Raw genomic sequence first — 18,243 nt, forward strand, 5'->3', positions numbered from 1 at the left:
CTTGCAGGGGCTGTCCTAGAGACCCTTAGCCAGTTGAATTTTTAGGATGTCCACAGTGAATATACAGGAGATCAGTTTTCATACATTGAAGATCCATCATATTCCTTGTAGACATTGTATAAATAAAAATATTTTTTTATTCTGAAATGAAAATAAAAAGCATGCAGAAACTTGTTAGGAAAATAAATACAGGAAAAAATAAAAGGTAGTATATTGAAAACAACACAGGTTATTCAACTTCTGCAGATTATTCAGTCCTCAAAAGGAGATGGGAGTATCATATATAATTCCAGGTAATAATGCCAAAACCCAGGCAACTATATTGTAAAAAAAATTAACTATCTTTGGGTCTCCAGAACAGGTTTGAGAAATTCTGCAGTATAGCTACTCCCTGTGGTTTATCATTAGCCCCAACACAAATGGAAAAAGTGGGGACGGAACTGTACACATCAACCAGAGATAATATATATTTATTATTAAAACTGTTTAATATTTGGTCAAAATGTTAAGATCAGTCTACAGTATATTGCAGACCCAAAACAGATAAGCAATCTGTATTACATGTTGGATCTAAGTGCAATACAGACTGGTTTCAACCTAGATCCAACACGTAATATAGATTGATTATTTAATTTGGGTCTGCAATATAGACTGATCTTAACATTTTGACCAAATATTAAACATAGATTTCTTTTAATAAATGTATATTATCTCTGGTTGATGTGTACAGTTCCATCTCCACTTTTTTCATTTGTGTTTGCTTACCATGGGGGAAGGGAAATGCAGGAGAAATTGAAAATTATGTGTTGGGTCTGTAAGACTGTTTGGCAGTCTGATTCTTACTTGGAGCAAAGCACTCTGAAGGATCACTGATGTCCCTCTGATTTTGCTTTGTTTTGAACAGGGCCCTCTGATGTGCCATACAACGAAGATGTATAGCACAGATGATGGTGTTCAATTTCACGCTTTTGGCAGGGTGTTGAGTGGGACAATCCATGCTGGGCAGCCTGTGAAGGTGTTGGGGGAAAACTATACATTGGAAGATGAGGAGGATTCTCAGATCTGCACCATCGGGCGACTCTGGATCTCTGTGGCAAGGTATTGACCAGCAAAATGATGAGACTGAAGTGGAGAGTGGGGACATCATTCAAAAGTTCTTTATATAATAAAATCAAAAGAGCTGTTACAAAGAAAATTCACTTTGTTTATAGTTTGTGTGCATGCATGTGTGTATGTATGTATGTGTATGTCATAATTCCCGCATCACAGGCTGATTTCAGATAGCACCTTGATTCTTTTGCATGGGACTGGGTATTGTGCTATTCTCCGAGGACAAACAGGCATAATATTTTCACATGTGGGCAACATCATCCACGGAACCCAGTATAGACACTGTCAACTGCAGTCACTTTAAATTTTTAGGCAATGTCCACATTGTGTGCATGTTGATGCCTTCCTGCCCGACTTCAGAATACAGGACCAACAGTTCTAAGTTTTCCATGCAGTTGAGAAAGCGGGCTTTGGTCTCTTCCCTTTTTTTTCATGCGTTCCCAATATTATTTTATTCTTGTTTCCTCATAAGTCTTCATTTTTATCTAGTATTTTCTTCAAATTTGGTTAAATTTTGTCAATTTTTTCAAGGGGTCCTTTTATAAAAAGTTAAACAGCATTCTTACAAAATTTGTTTGGCTGGGCAAAACTCCTAGAATTGCTTTAGTATCTTTACAAAAGCCAATTGCAGAGGGTGGGGTAAATTTTCCCAATTTTTATAGGTATCATCAAGCCTATATTTTGCGCCAGGGTATGTATTGGGTCCTCCCAGAGCTCATTGATAATACCCCAGACTGGTTGTGGTTGGAATGGCGACTCATTTATGTCATGTTCTTAGTATTAAATTGCCTAGAATATATAAAGAAAATAGAATATTTGTGGATACATGGAAAACTCTGCGTTATGTTAGTAATTTAACATCTATTCCCATCTATAAATCAACAAATCAAACATATGGTTAAACTCCAAGATTCAAATTGGCGGATTTAAGGTCATCTGGAAACATTGGATGTTAGCAGGTATACGGATTTTGGGTGATGTTATTTCAAATGTAAACTGCTTGACTTTTCACAGTTGCAGCAAAAATATGGTCTTAATAAATCACAAAGCTTTAGATGGTTGCAATTGAAACAGGCTATTCAGGAGGGGTTCCCTGAATGGAAAAATCTTTTTTTTTTTTCCAAATCTTTATTCATTTTAACATATACATCAAGTGTACATTAAAATATGAACACAACATATTACATTATCACTTGATAATTCCATAACAATATATACCTAAAAGATTTATATCCCACCCCCATCTCATATCTATACATGAATAATATAATTCCTATGTATATTAATCAATTAAATTATGTACATATATATTAAATTATCATAACCCACCCATCCCCCCCCATTCTGTCAATTATCATATAAGGAAAAAGAATAATAAATTAATATTAATCATTATGATAATTTATTATTGGCCTCCACACATCTTTAAATCTATTAAAATGACCATTTTGTATTGCAAGTAAACATTCCATATTTAGATCAAGTGTACAGAAAATAATAACAGATTAACTTAATACATCACTTGAAATACCACACATGTTCCCAAAATAAAATGTATCCCCTTCCCACCCACCATACTAATATCAGTTGGTACATACAATATAATAAAATCATTCGTACTCTTCATATCGAATATTAAAAAGTCAACCCCCCCTCTCAAATCTTTCATTTATTTAAATCTTAATAATCAGTATAGTTTGGAGTTCTTATGTTTTCAGGTGGACTTCTTGGGTCACCAAGCCGCACAGTGGTATAAATCGATAAACGGATTTGTAAATAAAAAACCTAAAAATGGATTTAGGACATTTGGAGCATTGAGATAAAGCATCAAATTACTGCGTCTTAATGGCCACGAATTTGGTTTTGGAGAATGAGATGTACGATGTCCGTATCTATGAGACAAACTTGGTTTTTTCTTTTATGTAGAGCATTTTGGACCCCAGTAAAATTACAAAAGTTAGATAGCTCTAAGTCTAATAGATGCTGGCATTGTAATCTAGAAGCAGGGACTTTAGATCATTTTATTATTCTATTGTCCCTGTATCATGGCCTTTTGGAAATCAATTTGGTCTCAAATTAATTGTTTAGTAGAAAACCATGTAGCATTATCATATGATACAATTATGTTCGGTATGTCAATGAGAACAAAAAGTCAAATTTCAGTAAGCAATAATAAACTTTTACTGATTATGACAGGAGTCGCCATACAACATATAACCAATAATTGGAAAAATTACAGTAGACTTAATTATACCTTCTGGTGGAATTCGTTGTGCCATACTTACAAAATGGAAAGAACAATTGCCATACAAAAAGGGAATTATAATAATTTTAAAAAGATTTGGGGGCCATTGACAGAATATTGCAATGATTAGACACCATTTTCCAATGAAAGTACATTTATACATATGGGGGGAGGGTATTAAGTTTTATTAAAGGTTTAATCAAATAGATAAGAATATAATATACGATATTTCTGATCAAAATATGTGGGAAGGGTGGGTGGGGAGGATATAATTTTATGTATTTAAGATGAAATGAGAAAGAATGTCAAGTGATACAAGTTTTAATTGTTGTATTATTGTAAACTTGATGTAAGATGGAAAAATGAATAAAGAATTAGAAAAAAAAATTCAATTTTTGGCTTTTGGACCACTTTAGACCCTTTTTTGACCCAGGGAATATCAACATTTTTTGGTATACTTTTTACCTGAGCTCCCCAGGCTATCCTACTTTTTAACTAGCATCATCATTTTTTCCCTCCATGTCAGAGAGGGTGCCGAGCAGCTTCAAGAAAGTACTCAATGTAACCAGATCGTAATTGATATGTTCAGTGTCTAGGTCCTTAACATCAGGACATTTATTATGAATTTTGTCTGTGTATGCAAAAGAGGTCACTGAAAGCCAGACAAATCCATTGTGATAAACGTTTAGTCATCTGGCATGGCAGAAGATTTGACGTTCGATACTCAACCTGTATTGCATTAATATCGATACCATGTGCACCAACACCACATAGAGAGGATCAAACATCAGGCTCTCTTCAGAAACGAGATTGACATGCATCAGGGGATACTTCATGTAAGAAAACCAAGAAGCATAAACATTCCTCCCCTTCTAGGTTTGGCAGGGTGTCTTTATAGATGTCCACCTCCTCGATGCATAGTAAGTAACGACACACTATGGATTGCTTTGCATTGCTGCAGACCATGTCTCCTTCCAGGCATTCCTCAACATGAAGGTCTCCCAACCCCAGATTACAAGCACCACAGACTGCTTTCACACCAATGTCTCTTCCTGTGCAGACCCAACTATCCAAGAGAGATCTTTTGAGGCTACTTCAGACCCATTCTTTAAAGGTGTTTATACCTGCCCCTGCCCAATCTGATAAGGCATCAATCAAGGATGAAGTCACGTACCCCTGCTCAATGTTGAGCATCGGAGTCAGCATGGACCCACTCCATACATGCATCATGAGCAGAGGAGTCAGAGCATCGACCCCTGCTTTGCTGCTCCTCTCGACACACACTCCCTGGTTCACCTAGGAGAGAATATTTTCAGGAGTCTAATTCAGATATTGCCAACCACTCAGATGAGGATCTGCCAGACTTATCAGCAGAAGAATCGTATGGTATCCCTTCTGATCCTTCTCTTCCTCAGAGGTGAAAGTCTCCGCCAGAAATTGTGTCCTTTACTGGCTTTCTAAGGTAAATGGGTCAAGCTCTGCCCATTAAAATGGAGACAGGATGAACCACATTCTAAACGTTTTGAACTCTGACTACAAATCACCTTCAAATGATTGTATCAAAGTGCCTTTACATAGAGTCATGAAAGATGCACTTTTTAAGAACTGGGAGACCACTCTTTCAGATCAGGTAGCGCCTAAAAAAATTGACACAACATATAGAATGCAAAATTGTCCAGGTTAAAAAAAAAAAAACAACTTCAACATCATTCTCTAGTTGTGGAATCTGCTTTAAAAATGTTTGCGCAGTTCAAGAGCTTTATGTATCTGCTCCTCCAGAAGAAAAGCCATCACATTAGACTCCTTTGGTAAATGCATTTTCAATCATCTGTGTTGACAAGTAGAATCTTGGATTACCAGTTCTATACCTCTAATTATTTAAAATCTTTAATTAAACAACTTCCAACTTTTGAGGAATTCCTCCCTTGAGAAATTAAAGGAATTTCAACGATTGTCTAAGAATTTATTCACTTTGAGAAAGTTTCTAGCTAAGGGCATATTCGATGTTTCTTGTCAAACATCTGCAGTAGCAATAGCTATGTGTCATTAATCCTGACTCAGAGTCTCTGATCTTGAAACCTCGGTACAGGAGTGCCTTTCTGATGTTCCTTGCAAGGATGATGACCTGTTTGGAGGTAAGACTGAGGAAGTAGCTGATCAAATTTTAAAAATGCGCAGACACCTGAAACTTTGTCTAAACCATAAGCCTCTACATATTTTTTTTAAAGAAGATATTCTGCTCTATTCAGGCATTCATATTATTACAATGTGAAACATTGTCAGCCATCTTCATCATCCTCTAGGTCTGCTCACCAGTGCTCTTGTGCAAAGCAACAAAAGACACAGGTGTTACAGGCTCATTCTCAGTTGGATCAAAAAACTTCCAAAAGTCTCTTTTCAATTCCCTCCAGAAGACCCTCTTTCACCAAGAACTTTCAGCCCTTCTCCAGCAAAACGTAATATAGCCTGTTCCTCTAAAGGAGAGAGGCCGGAGGTTCTACTCAAAAGTATTTCTTGATACCAAAAAAAGATCGGCCCATTCTAAATTTCTGAGACCTGAACAAATACTTGTTGAAGGAGAAATTTTGCATGGTCTCTCTGGGAACAGTCCTACTACTCTTACTAGAAAACGGAGATAAGCTTTTCCATCCACCCTTCACATAAGAAGTATTCCGCTTCCACATAGGATATCGTCATTTCCAATACAAGGTCTTGCTGTTTGGACTGGCCTCTGTTTCTCTTGTCTGCACAAAGTGCCTAGTGGTAATGACAGCAACCTTTCACAAGTGGGAATTTCACGTATTTCCCTATTTGGACAACTGGTTGACAAAGGCCTCATCATATACAGCTCAAATTACCATAAATTCAACAGTTTGTATCTTCAAGCTTCTTGAGTTTGCCATCAACTACCAAAAATAACATCTACACCCATCTCAAACCTTAAGAGTTCATAGGAGCTCTCCTGGACACCATTCAGGGTTGAGCTTTTCTACCAAAGCAGAGAGTTGACAATCTCATTTACTTGTGTAGACAATCTCCATCCTCAAGTGCACTTCTGTCCATAAGATGCTACACTTTCTCTGTCACATGGTATCAACAGTTCACATTACCCCATTCTTTAGGATCTCACCATGGACTCTGTCATACCAGTGATCCCAAGCCACAGGATCCCTGTCTGATACATATCACCCCGAATCTTCAACACTCTCCAGTGGTGGATGGAATCACTCAGATGGACTGATTTTCCAGCTCCTTCAGCATCAAAAGCTCTTAACCACAGATGCTTAATTGCTAGGCTGGGGCGCTCATCTAGACGGTCTACATACTCAATGAGTGTGATCTCGCCATGAATAAAAACTGCATATCAATCTTCTCGAGCGACAAGATATTCCAGGTAGTCCTCGTTCATATAGATAAACCAAGTTGCCATGTTCTATCTGAACAAACAAGAGGGAATGGGATCTTATCCCCTTTGTGTGGAAGCAATCAAAATTTTGACTTGGGCTACTGCTCATGGAATACTTTTTAGGGCGGTTTATTTAGTGGGGAAGCAAAATGTTCTTGCAGACAGATTGAGCAGATGACTTCAACCTCAGAAATGGTCTCTCAGCACATCTACCTTACATCCGATCTTCTGTCAATGAGGAACATTGGATATAGATCTCTTTGCTTCCCCTCACAACAACAAGCTTCCACAATTCTGTTCCAAACTCTATGCCACCAGCCGCATTGCTTCAGATGCATTTCTGATTCAGTGTGGAAACAATTTCTTGTACATTTGCCCTCCAATCCCACTCATAGAGAAAGCATTGGATGATAGCAGGAATACGTATTTTAGAGGATGTTATTTCTAATGGTAAGTTGCTTGACTTTTCACAGTTGCAACATAAATTTGGACTTAATAAATCACAAAGTTTTAGATGGTTGCAACTGAAGCAGGCCATTCAGGTGGGGTTCCCTGAATGGAAAAATGTAAATCATCAATATAGTTTGGAATTCTTATGCTTTCAGGTGGACTTCCTGGGACATCAGTTCGCACAGTGGTATAAATTGATAGCTGGATTTATAAACAAGAAACCAAAAACTGGGCTTAGGAACATTTGGAGTATTGAGATCAAGCATCAAATTTCTGCGTCTCAATGGCCACAAATCTGGACTTGGAGGTTGAGATGTACAATGTCAGCATCTATGAGACAAACTCGTGTTTTTCTGTTTACATAGAGCATTATGGACCCCTGTTCGGTTACAAAAGTTAGATAGCTCTAAGTCAAATAAATGTTGGCATTGTCATCTCGAAGTACGGACTTTAGATCATTTATTTTTCTATTGTCCACTTATTTTGACTTTTTGGAAATCAATATGGGACCAAATAAATTGTTATTGGAAAATCATGTGGCATTATCCTATGATACTGTGCTATTTGGTGTATCAATGAGAGCTAAAAGTCAAATATCAGCCAAAAACAACAGGCTTTTATTAATAATGACAGGAGTCGCCATACAACAAATTACGAGCAGTTGGAAGAATTGGAAAAGGCTTAACTATAATTTTTGGTGGAGTTCATTGTGTCATATATATAAAATGGAAAGAACATTAGCCATTCAGAAAGGAAATTTTAAAAAATTTCAAAAGACCTAGGAGCCATTAGCAAAATATTGTAACGTCTAATGTTGTTTTCCCTTACAAACATGCACATCCGGGAGGGGGGAGGTTGTGGGTCTGATAGGATAATAAATTTGGATATATTAGAATGAGGGTCAATATAGAAATTTTATATGTTGAAAATTGTGATTGTTTAGGAGGGAGGGGGGAATTAATTCTGAAATAGATATTAATAGAGTATTAAGTGTGGTATTGAAGAAAATGTTGTATTTTATTGTTACACTTATTGTAAGTTTTGAAAATAATTAAGAATTGGAAAAAAGAAAAAGAAAACTCTATTCAAACTTCATCAAGATGAAAGCACCTTGATTCTAATAGCACTTTTCTGGCCACACCAAATGCACTGAGAGGCATACACAGCACTGTACATTTGAACTTACAATAGGCAGTTCCTGCTCACCAACCTGTGATGCTTGCTGTCCTCAGAGAACCCCTGTTACAAGTATCGTCTCTTTTCTTAGCTATTTGTTTACTTGTTTGAGCTTTCTGGTGGTTTCAGCTGTATGAAAGATTCCATTAAGGTCTAGGGCTTGTGAAAAACAAAAGTATTTTTCCTATCCAATTTTCAACTTTCTCCTCTGTTTGCAAGTCAACAAAACATGAGTATTTAAAAGGAAAAAAGTTTTGTTTTTTTTTAAGAAGGTAATGGGCGTGGGTTTGTTTGTGAGATTTCTTTCTCTTTAGTGGCATGGAGGTGTGGCCTAGTGATTAGAGCAGCCGACTCAGCACCCTTGAGGTTGCGAGTTCAATTCCCACTGCAGCTCCTTGTAACTCTGGGCAAGTCATTTAACACTTCATTGCCCCAGGTACAAAATAAGTAACTGTTTAAAATACATAACCACACAGAAAAAGTGGTATACAAGTCCCATCCCCTTTACCCTAAGAGCACAGGAACATCAGAACAAAAAGGTTCAGGTGGATGCATTTGTCTTTCCTTCAGATACCATATTGAAGTGAACCGTGTACCAGCTGGAAACTGGGTTCTGATTGAAGGAGTTGATCAGCCCATCGTGAAAACGGCAACTATCACTGAACCCAGAGGCAATGAGGAGGTACAGTATGCCTGTAGCATAATTATTCAAGACAAGATGAGGGACTGTTATTGATAACTGTTTTTCGTGTCTTTCATTTTCTTGACCTTTCATATGTCTACACAATAAAACACTTTTACAGTACATCTATGGGTCATGGTGATATTTTTCTGCCAGATTTCTTCAGTGGGCCATAACCTCCTATTCTAATGGAAATTACCGTATTTTCGCGGATATAACGCGCGCGTTATACGTGATTTTACGTACCGCGCATACCCCTCGCGCGTTATATGCCTGAGCGCGGTATACAAAAGTTTTTAAACATAGTTCCCACCCCGCCCGACGCCCGATTCACCCCCCCAGCAGGACCGCTCGCACCCCCACCCCGAACGACCGCTCGCACGCGCTCCCACCCGCACCCGCATCCACGATCGGAGCAAGAGGGAGCCCAAGCCCTCTTGCCCGGCCGACTCCCCGACGTCCGATACATCCCCCCCCCCGGCAGGACCACTCGCACCCTCACCCCGAAGGACCGCCGACTCCCCAACAATATCGGGCCAGGAGGGAGCCCAAACCCTCCTGGCCACGGCGACCCCCTAACCCCACCCCGCACTACATTACGGGCAGGAGGGATCCCAGGCCCTCCTGCCCTCGACGCAAACCCCCTCCCCCCAACGACCGCCCCCCCCCCAAGAACCTCCGCCCGTCCCCCAGCCGACCCGCGACCCCCCTGGCCGACCCCCACGACACCCCCACCCGCCTTCCCCGTACTTTGTGTAGTTGGGCCAGAAGGGAGCCCAAACCCTCCTGGCCACGGCGACCCCCTAACCCCACCCCGCACTACATTACGGGCAGGAGGGATCCCAGGCCCTCCTGCCCTCGACGCAAACCCCCCTCCCCCCCAGCCGACCCGCGACCCCCCTGGCCGACCCCCACGACCCCCCCACCCCCCTTCCCCGTACCTTTGGAAGTTGGCCGGACAGACGGGAGCCAAACCCGCCTGTCCGGCAGGCAGCCAACGAAGGAATGAGGCCGGATTGGCCCATCCGTCCTAAAGCTCCGCCTACTGGTGGGGCCTAAGGCGCGTGGGCCAATCAGAATAGGCCCTGGAGCCTTAGGTCCCACCTGGGGGCGCGGCCTGAGGCACATGGGCCAAACCCGACCATGTGTCTCAGGCCGCGCCCCCAGGTGGGACCTAAGGCTCCAGGGCCTATTCTGATTGGCCCACGCGCCTTAGGCCCCACCAGTAGGCGGAGCTTTAGGACGGATGGGCCAATCCGGCCTCATTCCTTCGTTGGCTGCCTGCCGGACAGGCGGGTTTGGCTCCCGTCTGTCCGGCCAACTTCCAAAGGTACGGGGAAGGGGGGTGGGGGGGTCGGCCAGGGGGGTCGCGGGTCGGCTGGGGGGGAGGGGGGTTTGCGTCGAGGGCAGGAGGGCCTGGGATCCCTCCTGCCCGTAATGTAGTGCGGGGTGGGGTTAGGGGGTCGCCGTGGCCAGGAGGGTTTGGGCTCCCTTCTGGCCCAACTACACAAAGTACGGGGAAGGCGGGTGGGGGTGTCGTGGGGGTCGGCCAGGGGGGTCGCGGGTCGGCTGGGGGACGGGCGGAGGTTCTTGGGGGGGGGGCGGTCGTTGGGGGGAGGGGGTTTGCGTCGAGGGCAGGAGGGCCTGGGATCCCTCCTGCCCGTAATGTAGTGCGGGGTGGGGTTAGGGGGTCGCCGTGGCCAGGAGGATTTGGGCTCCCTCCTGGCCCAATATTGTCGGGGAGTCGGCGGTCCTTCGGGGTGGGGGTGCGAGTGGTCCTGCCGAGGGGGGAGAAGAATCGGACGTCGAGGGGGGGCATCAGGCTTTCAGGATGGGGACAGGACTTCAAGGGGGGACAGGCAGATCTTCAAGGGGGACAGGCACGGAGAGGCGGGGCAGTGCACCGAAAGTCAGGGCGGGTGAAGGGGCAACCAGAGGAGAGTCGGGGCAGTGCACCGAAAGTCAGGGTGAGTCGGGGCAACCAGAGGAGAGTCGGGGAGGGCGAAAGGAGAGTCGGGGTGGCCAGAGGAGAGTCGGGGAGAGCGAAAGGAGAGTCGGGGTGGCCAGAGGAGAGTCGGGCAGCATGCGCGTTATATGCCTGAGCGCGGTATAGAAAAGTTTTTGTACATATCATCGTGATTTCTGCGCGCTATACCCCTGTGCGCGTTTTACAATGGTGCGCGTTATATCCGCGAAAATACGGTAGTTGTTTTAATGTACCCTCTTACCTGAGTCTTTCAATTTGTTGCAAGCAAAGTCATAATTGCAGAAAAATATCCTAATTTATTGTAATGTTAAAGTAATAATGTATTTCTTAATGTACTCTTGATACAGGATAGCGGAAAATTGGGGGAAGAGGGTCCTAGTTATATCCATTTCCATTTAAATGGAAAAGATTTTACTTGAATGATTATAGTCTCTGGCTGCTAGCTGCTTCCTGAAACTTAGGATTTAGTTGGCTTTTCTTTTCTGGTTTTAGGCTCAAATATTTCGACCACTAAAATTCAACACTACCTCAGTCATCAAAATTGCTGTGGAGCCTGTCAATCCATCAGAGCTGCCAAAAATGCTAGATGGGCTGAGAAAAGTCAATAAAAGCTACCCCTCTCTCACCACCAAGGTACAGTAGCCATTAAGAGTGACACCATCTTTGTGCAGTGTAATCCGCAGATAAATTTAAAAGTAGAAATGCTGTGTGGTAAGTTTGCACTGTTTCTGATTGCCCATTTCAGTGGGTAAAACACTGTGGTATAGAAAATATTTGCACTGGTATAATCCAGCATTTTAGCAGCCTGACTCATCGGTAGAGATTTGTGAGTTCCTCGACACCCAAGTTTCTGCTTCTCTTTGCTCCTAAATAATTAGGAGAAGCAATTAGTTTAGCAGGGTTTGAAAAAGGTTTAGACATATTCTTAAAAGAAGAGTCTATAAACCATTATTAAGATAAACATGAGAAAATCCACTGCTTATTTCTGGAATAAGCAGCATAAAATCCGTTTTCTTTCAGCATCTCTCCAGACCGGCACAGCTCACTGATGGGTAATAGCTCACCATGACCAGCAGGTCTCAGTCTCCACCTGCTGGTCATGGTGAGCTATTACCCATCAGTGAGTTGTGCCGGTCTGGAGAGACTAAAAGAAAGAAAATTAGCAGGTAAGAAGCTAATTTATCCTTACTCTTTTGGGAACTTGATGGTTACTTGCAACCTGGATTAGCTACTGTTGGAAACAGGATACTGGACTTGATGGATCTTCAGTCTGTTCCAGTATGGCACTACTTATGTTCTTAGGGACCAGTATGTAGAAGTTTAATATCTTTATAGACAGCCTTGGCACTATCTGGATAGTGCCAGGGTGGTTCAAATACAGAGGTAGGGCAATAACACAATTTATCTGGTTGTTGGCTGTCCTGGATAAATGGATTTTTTTTTTTTGCCCACATCAGCCAGCATTTTTTAAAAATACAGTCTGCTGCACACTCAATGTTATTCAAATATGCAACTATTGTAAAGGCATAAGTTTGTATTGATAGATGCTTTTGAAGGCACATGATCAGACTGGGATGGATTCATTTGCATATACAGTATAGAGGTTCACTTGTGCTAATAAACCTGCAGAGGAACATCAATGTGCCTGATATACCTGTATTCATCATGTTTTTCAGGTAGAAGAATCTGGAGAACACGTTATTCTGGGTACAGGTGAGCTGTATCTGGATTGTGTGATGCACGATTTGCGGAAGATGTACTCTGAGATTGACATCAAGGTAAGCAGCAGGCTGTTGCTTTCTCGTTTTCAATGGCTGGCCATCAGCAGCATTGTTGAAAAAAAAAATATTCAGCCTCTGTGGTAATTGATATCTACTCCTTGTTAAATCTCATCTTTTTTCTTTAAAGTAAGATCATTTGTAAAAAGCAGGAAAATGCTGAGTCAACAGAGTAACACCAATATAATCAATCCAGTCTTCCTATTTTGTCTTTTTTTTCTTTTTTTCCTTTTGATATGATCCTCAGAGGGCTAAAGAACCCATTTGGTTTATGTGAAACAAATCACAATAACACGATCGTCATAGGATCGTTATTTTATACTTTTTGTATATTTTATATATATAGTTTACCAACTTTTTTTTCATATTATGTTGAATTTTATAGATACTTATCTTCTCTTATCATATATAATTGAATATTGGGAGCGCCTCTACCAACATGCACATGTTTCAAGAATACTTTTCATCAGGGTTGAGGCTCCCACAGATAATTATCGTGCTTCAAAGCTGCCGCTCCTCTCCATAGAATATCATATTCAATATATATATAGAATATCATATTCAATATATATATATATATATACAATATGATATTCTATGGAGAGGAGCGGCAGCTTTAAAGCACGATTGCTCACACAACTCTGTAACTCTTTTTAATAAAAGTTTTTCATTCTCTTTAACTGTATCGTCTAAATTATTTTTAATCATAATACCTAAATACTTTAAGTCATCTTTCCATACAAATGGAAAAGAATCAAATAATCCTTTAGAACAATACACATTTAAAGGAAGAATTTCAGACTTACTCCAATTTATTTTGTAACCTGAAAATTTTCCAAATGTATCAATCAATTCTAGCAAACATGGAATAGTAATTTCTGGATTTCTCAAATAGAGCAGAATATCATCTGCATATGCTGAAACTTTATATTCCCAATCAGAATGAGGAATACCTTGTATCCCGTTTGCTTGATGAATGGCTAATAACAAGGGTTCTAATACAACATCAAACAACAAAGGACATAAAGGACAGCCTTGTCTAACTCCCCTCTGCAAGTTAAATTTTTCTGACAAATTATTATAAATATTCAATCTTGCAGAAGGGGAGCTATACAATGATTTAACCCTTTGTATATATTAAGGACCTATACCAAACCAATCTAATGCTTGATACATAAAATTCCATTGAACTCTATCAAAAGCTTTCTCTGCATCCAAGGATACAGAAAAAGCTGGATCATTCATATTTTTGGTTAAATTTAGCATATGGAACGCTAATCTAGAGTTATTAGATGAATGTCTTTTAGCAACAAATCCTGTTTGGTGCATATCAATAATATAAGGGAGAGCCTTGGCTAAGCGCAAAGCCAATATCTTAGCCAAAAGTTTACCATCTACATTTATTAAAGAGATAGGCCTGTAGTTTGAAACCAAAGTAGGATCTCTATTTGGCTTAGGCAAAACAATAGTTAATGATTCTGCCATAGTACCTGTAATACAACCCTTAGTAAGTTGTGACTGATATAAATTTAAGAAATGAGGTAAAAGAAAAATTTGGAATGCTTTATAAAATTCTACTGTAAAACCATCACCACCTGGAGTGGATCCAACTCTAAGAGATTTCAACGCTGTTTCTAATTCTTTTAGAGATATCGGCATTTCTAAACTTCTTTTTATATGAACCGGAACCTTAGGTCCAATAATTAAATTTAAAAATTCTAATCCATCCTTTTCCCTGTCCGCTCGGAAGTATACAGATCTTTATAAAAAGTTAGAAATTGATTTAATATTTTCTCAATCTGATTTTGTATAACTCCTTTATCCTTAATTGCCATAATGTTATTCCTTCTTTTTTTAGCTTTAAGATAACTTGCCAATAATCTTCCCGCCTTATTAGAATTTCCATAATATAATGTTTGTTTGGAGAAAATATCTTTCCTAATTAATTTTGAAGATAGTTCATTATATTTACCTTTTATTTTTAAAAGATCCTGCAACGTATTATGTTCCCATTTGTTAATTTAGATTCCACAATTTTCATTTCTTTTTCTAATTCTGAAAATTGCTTTTTAAATTGTTTTCTAATATAAGCAGAATAAGAAATAATAGAACCTTATTTATTATTAATAATCTTGTTATTTGGAATGATGATGAGAAAAAAAAGTCAAATTTCACCAGAAAATAACAAGCTTTTACTAGTCATGACAGGGGTTGCCATTCAGCATATAACCAATAACTGGAAGAATCATAGTAACCTTAATTATACATTTTGGTGGAATACAATTTGTCATATATTCAAAATGGAAAGAGCAATAGCAATACAAAGAGGGACATATCCTAAATTTATAAAAATATGGGGGCCATTGACAAAATATTGTAGTGAATGAATAGTAGGATTTCTCTTCTTCTTTTCTTCTTTTCGTTGTCTTCTTTATGGCACACATGGAGGGGGGTAGTGAAAATAATTTTACATAACATGTTATAATATGGTATACAATATGTATAAGGTGATTGGAAAGTACTTGAAGGGTGGGGGGTGGGGGAGGGGATAAAAATATGTTTAGAATATTATGTAATAGATATAAAAGTGATATTGTGTATTCATTAGTTGTAATTCAATATTTTGTACACTTCATGTAAAATATGAAAATGAATAAAGAATTTTTTTTTAAAAAAAGAACCTCTCATGGTAGCCTTAAAGGCATCCCATAAATTTTCCATAGAACTATCCAAGCCGGGGCGTGGCTTGGAGCGCGCACGATATGGCAGCCTAACCGCAGCGCTCCCGTATCCAGGCAACAAACGGAACAAAAATAAAACTTTCACTTTTTCAAATCGCCACTAAAAATATATAAAACAACGTCGGAGATGGCAAGCATGAAGCAGGGGAAAGCTGAAAAACCTTCAACTTCAGGAATATCAGCAAAAAGAACAAAAGTTACTCCCCTGTCACCATCGAGTGTACCGTTCCCGATGGAGACTGAAGAACTGACTGAAAAATCTGATATAATGACTGAACTCTTCAAAATAAAACTGATGCTGACTGAAAATGCCAATAAAATAACTGAAGTAAAAGAAGAACTTCTCAACATGAAACAAGAGATCCAAACGGAGAGACTGAGAATGACAGTGCTGGAAGAAAAAATGGAGAGGTTTGATTCCTTCACACAGGAATATGACAAAGATAAAAAAGAAATAACAGCTTTAAAAAATCAAATGGTGGACATGGAGAATAGAGGAAAAAGAAAGAACATCAGAATTTTGGGGCTGGCTGAAAATATTGAAGGGGGAGATCCTGTGCAATTCCTGGAAAATCTTTTGCCTAAACTACTTCAGCTCAATTCAAAATGGCCGTTAGAAATTGAAAGAGCCCACAGAATCCCCACAAGAAAGCCAGTAAATCAGGCAGCTCCAAGACCTTTGATATTCAAGGTTTTAAGGTATCAACAAGCTCAAGAAATATTAAAAATGGCAAAAGCAAATAAAAACTTGAACTACAAAGGATCAAAACTGATTTTAGTTCCGGATTTTGCTAGATATACAGCAAACATAAGAAAACAATTCCTCACATACAGACAGCAGCTGAAAGAAAAAGGATACATATATGGACTATATTATCCATCTACTATGAGAGTATCCAGTGGAAATAAATCCATATACTTTCAAGACCCTGCAAAACTGAAAGAATTTTTGACACAAAAAGATCCTATATTCACATAAAAAAAAAAAATAAATAACTATGCTGAAGAAAGAAAGAAGAAAGAAGAAAGAAGAAACAAGAAAGGACATGGAAAAAAAAATAACTATGCTGAAGGAAAAAAAAAGAAGAAAGAAGAAATAAGAAAGGACATGGAAAAAAGGGAAAAGAAAGAAGATTATTAAAAAAAAATTAATTAAGAAATAAGAAATGATACTAACTGGAAATATTTTTACTGATATACTGAATGCAATAATATAATATTATTTTATTAAATTAATTATTAATAAAATATTAGCATCTATATTCATTAATATTAATAGGAAAAAAAAAATTATAAAAAAAAAATATATATAAATATAATATAAAAAAATTATTAAATTATTATAAATTTATTTATAAAATACATAATTTAATCAAATATAGAATTTATTCAATTATATAGCATATTAACTTATTATGATTAATGAATAATGAAACGAATTACAATGTTTTTATTATTAAAAATATTGAAAAGAAAATTAGTTACTGTTATATTGAGAATAATATATAAAAATGAAATATATTAATTTATTATAAAAACAATATTTTAATTCTATGTAAGAAAATTATAATTTTATGAAATATATACAAGAAAAGAATTTGAATATTGAAAGGATTAATTAATAAAATAGATATCTATTATAAAAATTTTTATTAAATTCAAATATTCAGTCATATTAACTTATTATGAAAAACAAAAAATTAAGTAATTGATTGGTAGATAATTAATAAAACATGAATTTATTATAAAACTTATTTATTGAGATAAAATGTTTATTTTATTCAATTATTCATTCAAATTAATTCATTATGAAGATGATTTATGAAAATAATTGAAATGCATTATTATTAATATTAATATTTATATAAAAATGGATATATTTAATTTATATGATGAATTACAGATATATATGATCTATGAAAATGATTGAAATGCATTATTATTAATATTTATATTTATATAAAAATGGATATATTTAATTTATATGATGAATTACAGATATATAGAGAATAAGAACTATATTTGTAATATGTTTATTTATTAAGAGTATTATATTACATGTATGCATGATATTGAATTTAATTTTATGAATCAAATATATATAATTCTCAGTAAATCTATAAAATTATATAGATTAAATTGATATAAATATCAATTATATAAGGGTGGAAGTATAAAGAATGTATTGAATTTAGAAATTTGTTTATAAATAATATAATGAATTATTAGTTGCCTGGGGATGGAGATGTAGGTTTTGCATGACCAATGCGTGTTCCAAATCAGAATATGATAATGGGTGGGAGGGGAGGGAAAATAATAGGTGGGATAGGAGATAAATTTTTATTGAATGTGCTAGGAGTTAATCTTGTAAACTATCATAGAATATTGGTAAAACATAATTTTAATTAGATGGATATAAAAATGTATTCGCTGAATGTCAATGGTTTAAATCATCCTATTAAGAAAAAAAAATTATTATCGTTCCTTAAAAATCAAAATGCGGACATTTACTTTATTCAAGAGACCCATCTTTCGGAAATTGAATCAAAAAAACTATCTGGAGGATGGATTTCTAAATGTCTATTTGCACCGGCTTTAAAGAAAAAAGCTGGAGTGGCTGTTCTAATAAACAAAAAATGTAATGCAGATTTTAAATTAATTAATTATG

The 18,243-nt window shown here is 37.9% G+C and overlaps 1 protein-coding gene across 1 annotated transcript in view; it reads left to right on the plus strand.

Moving 5' to 3' along the window:
* The window catches only part of EFTUD2 (elongation factor Tu GTP binding domain containing 2), a 110,379-nt gene that overhangs the window by 68,912 nt on the left and 23,224 nt on the right, over positions 1–18,243 (plus strand). The window contains exons 16-19 of the mRNA XM_033917934.1: positions 905–1,098; positions 8,958–9,069; positions 11,549–11,689; positions 12,733–12,834. Coding sequence (XP_033773825.1) covers positions 905–1,098; positions 8,958–9,069; positions 11,549–11,689; positions 12,733–12,834 — 549 coding nt within the window. The remainder of the gene's footprint in view (positions 1–904; positions 1,099–8,957; positions 9,070–11,548; positions 11,690–12,732; positions 12,835–18,243) is intronic.

The sequence above is a fragment of the Geotrypetes seraphini genome, chromosome 13, assembly GCF_902459505.1.
Source record: "Geotrypetes seraphini chromosome 13, aGeoSer1.1, whole genome shotgun sequence".
NCBI classification, from domain to species: domain Eukaryota; kingdom Metazoa; phylum Chordata; class Amphibia; order Gymnophiona; family Dermophiidae; genus Geotrypetes; species Geotrypetes seraphini.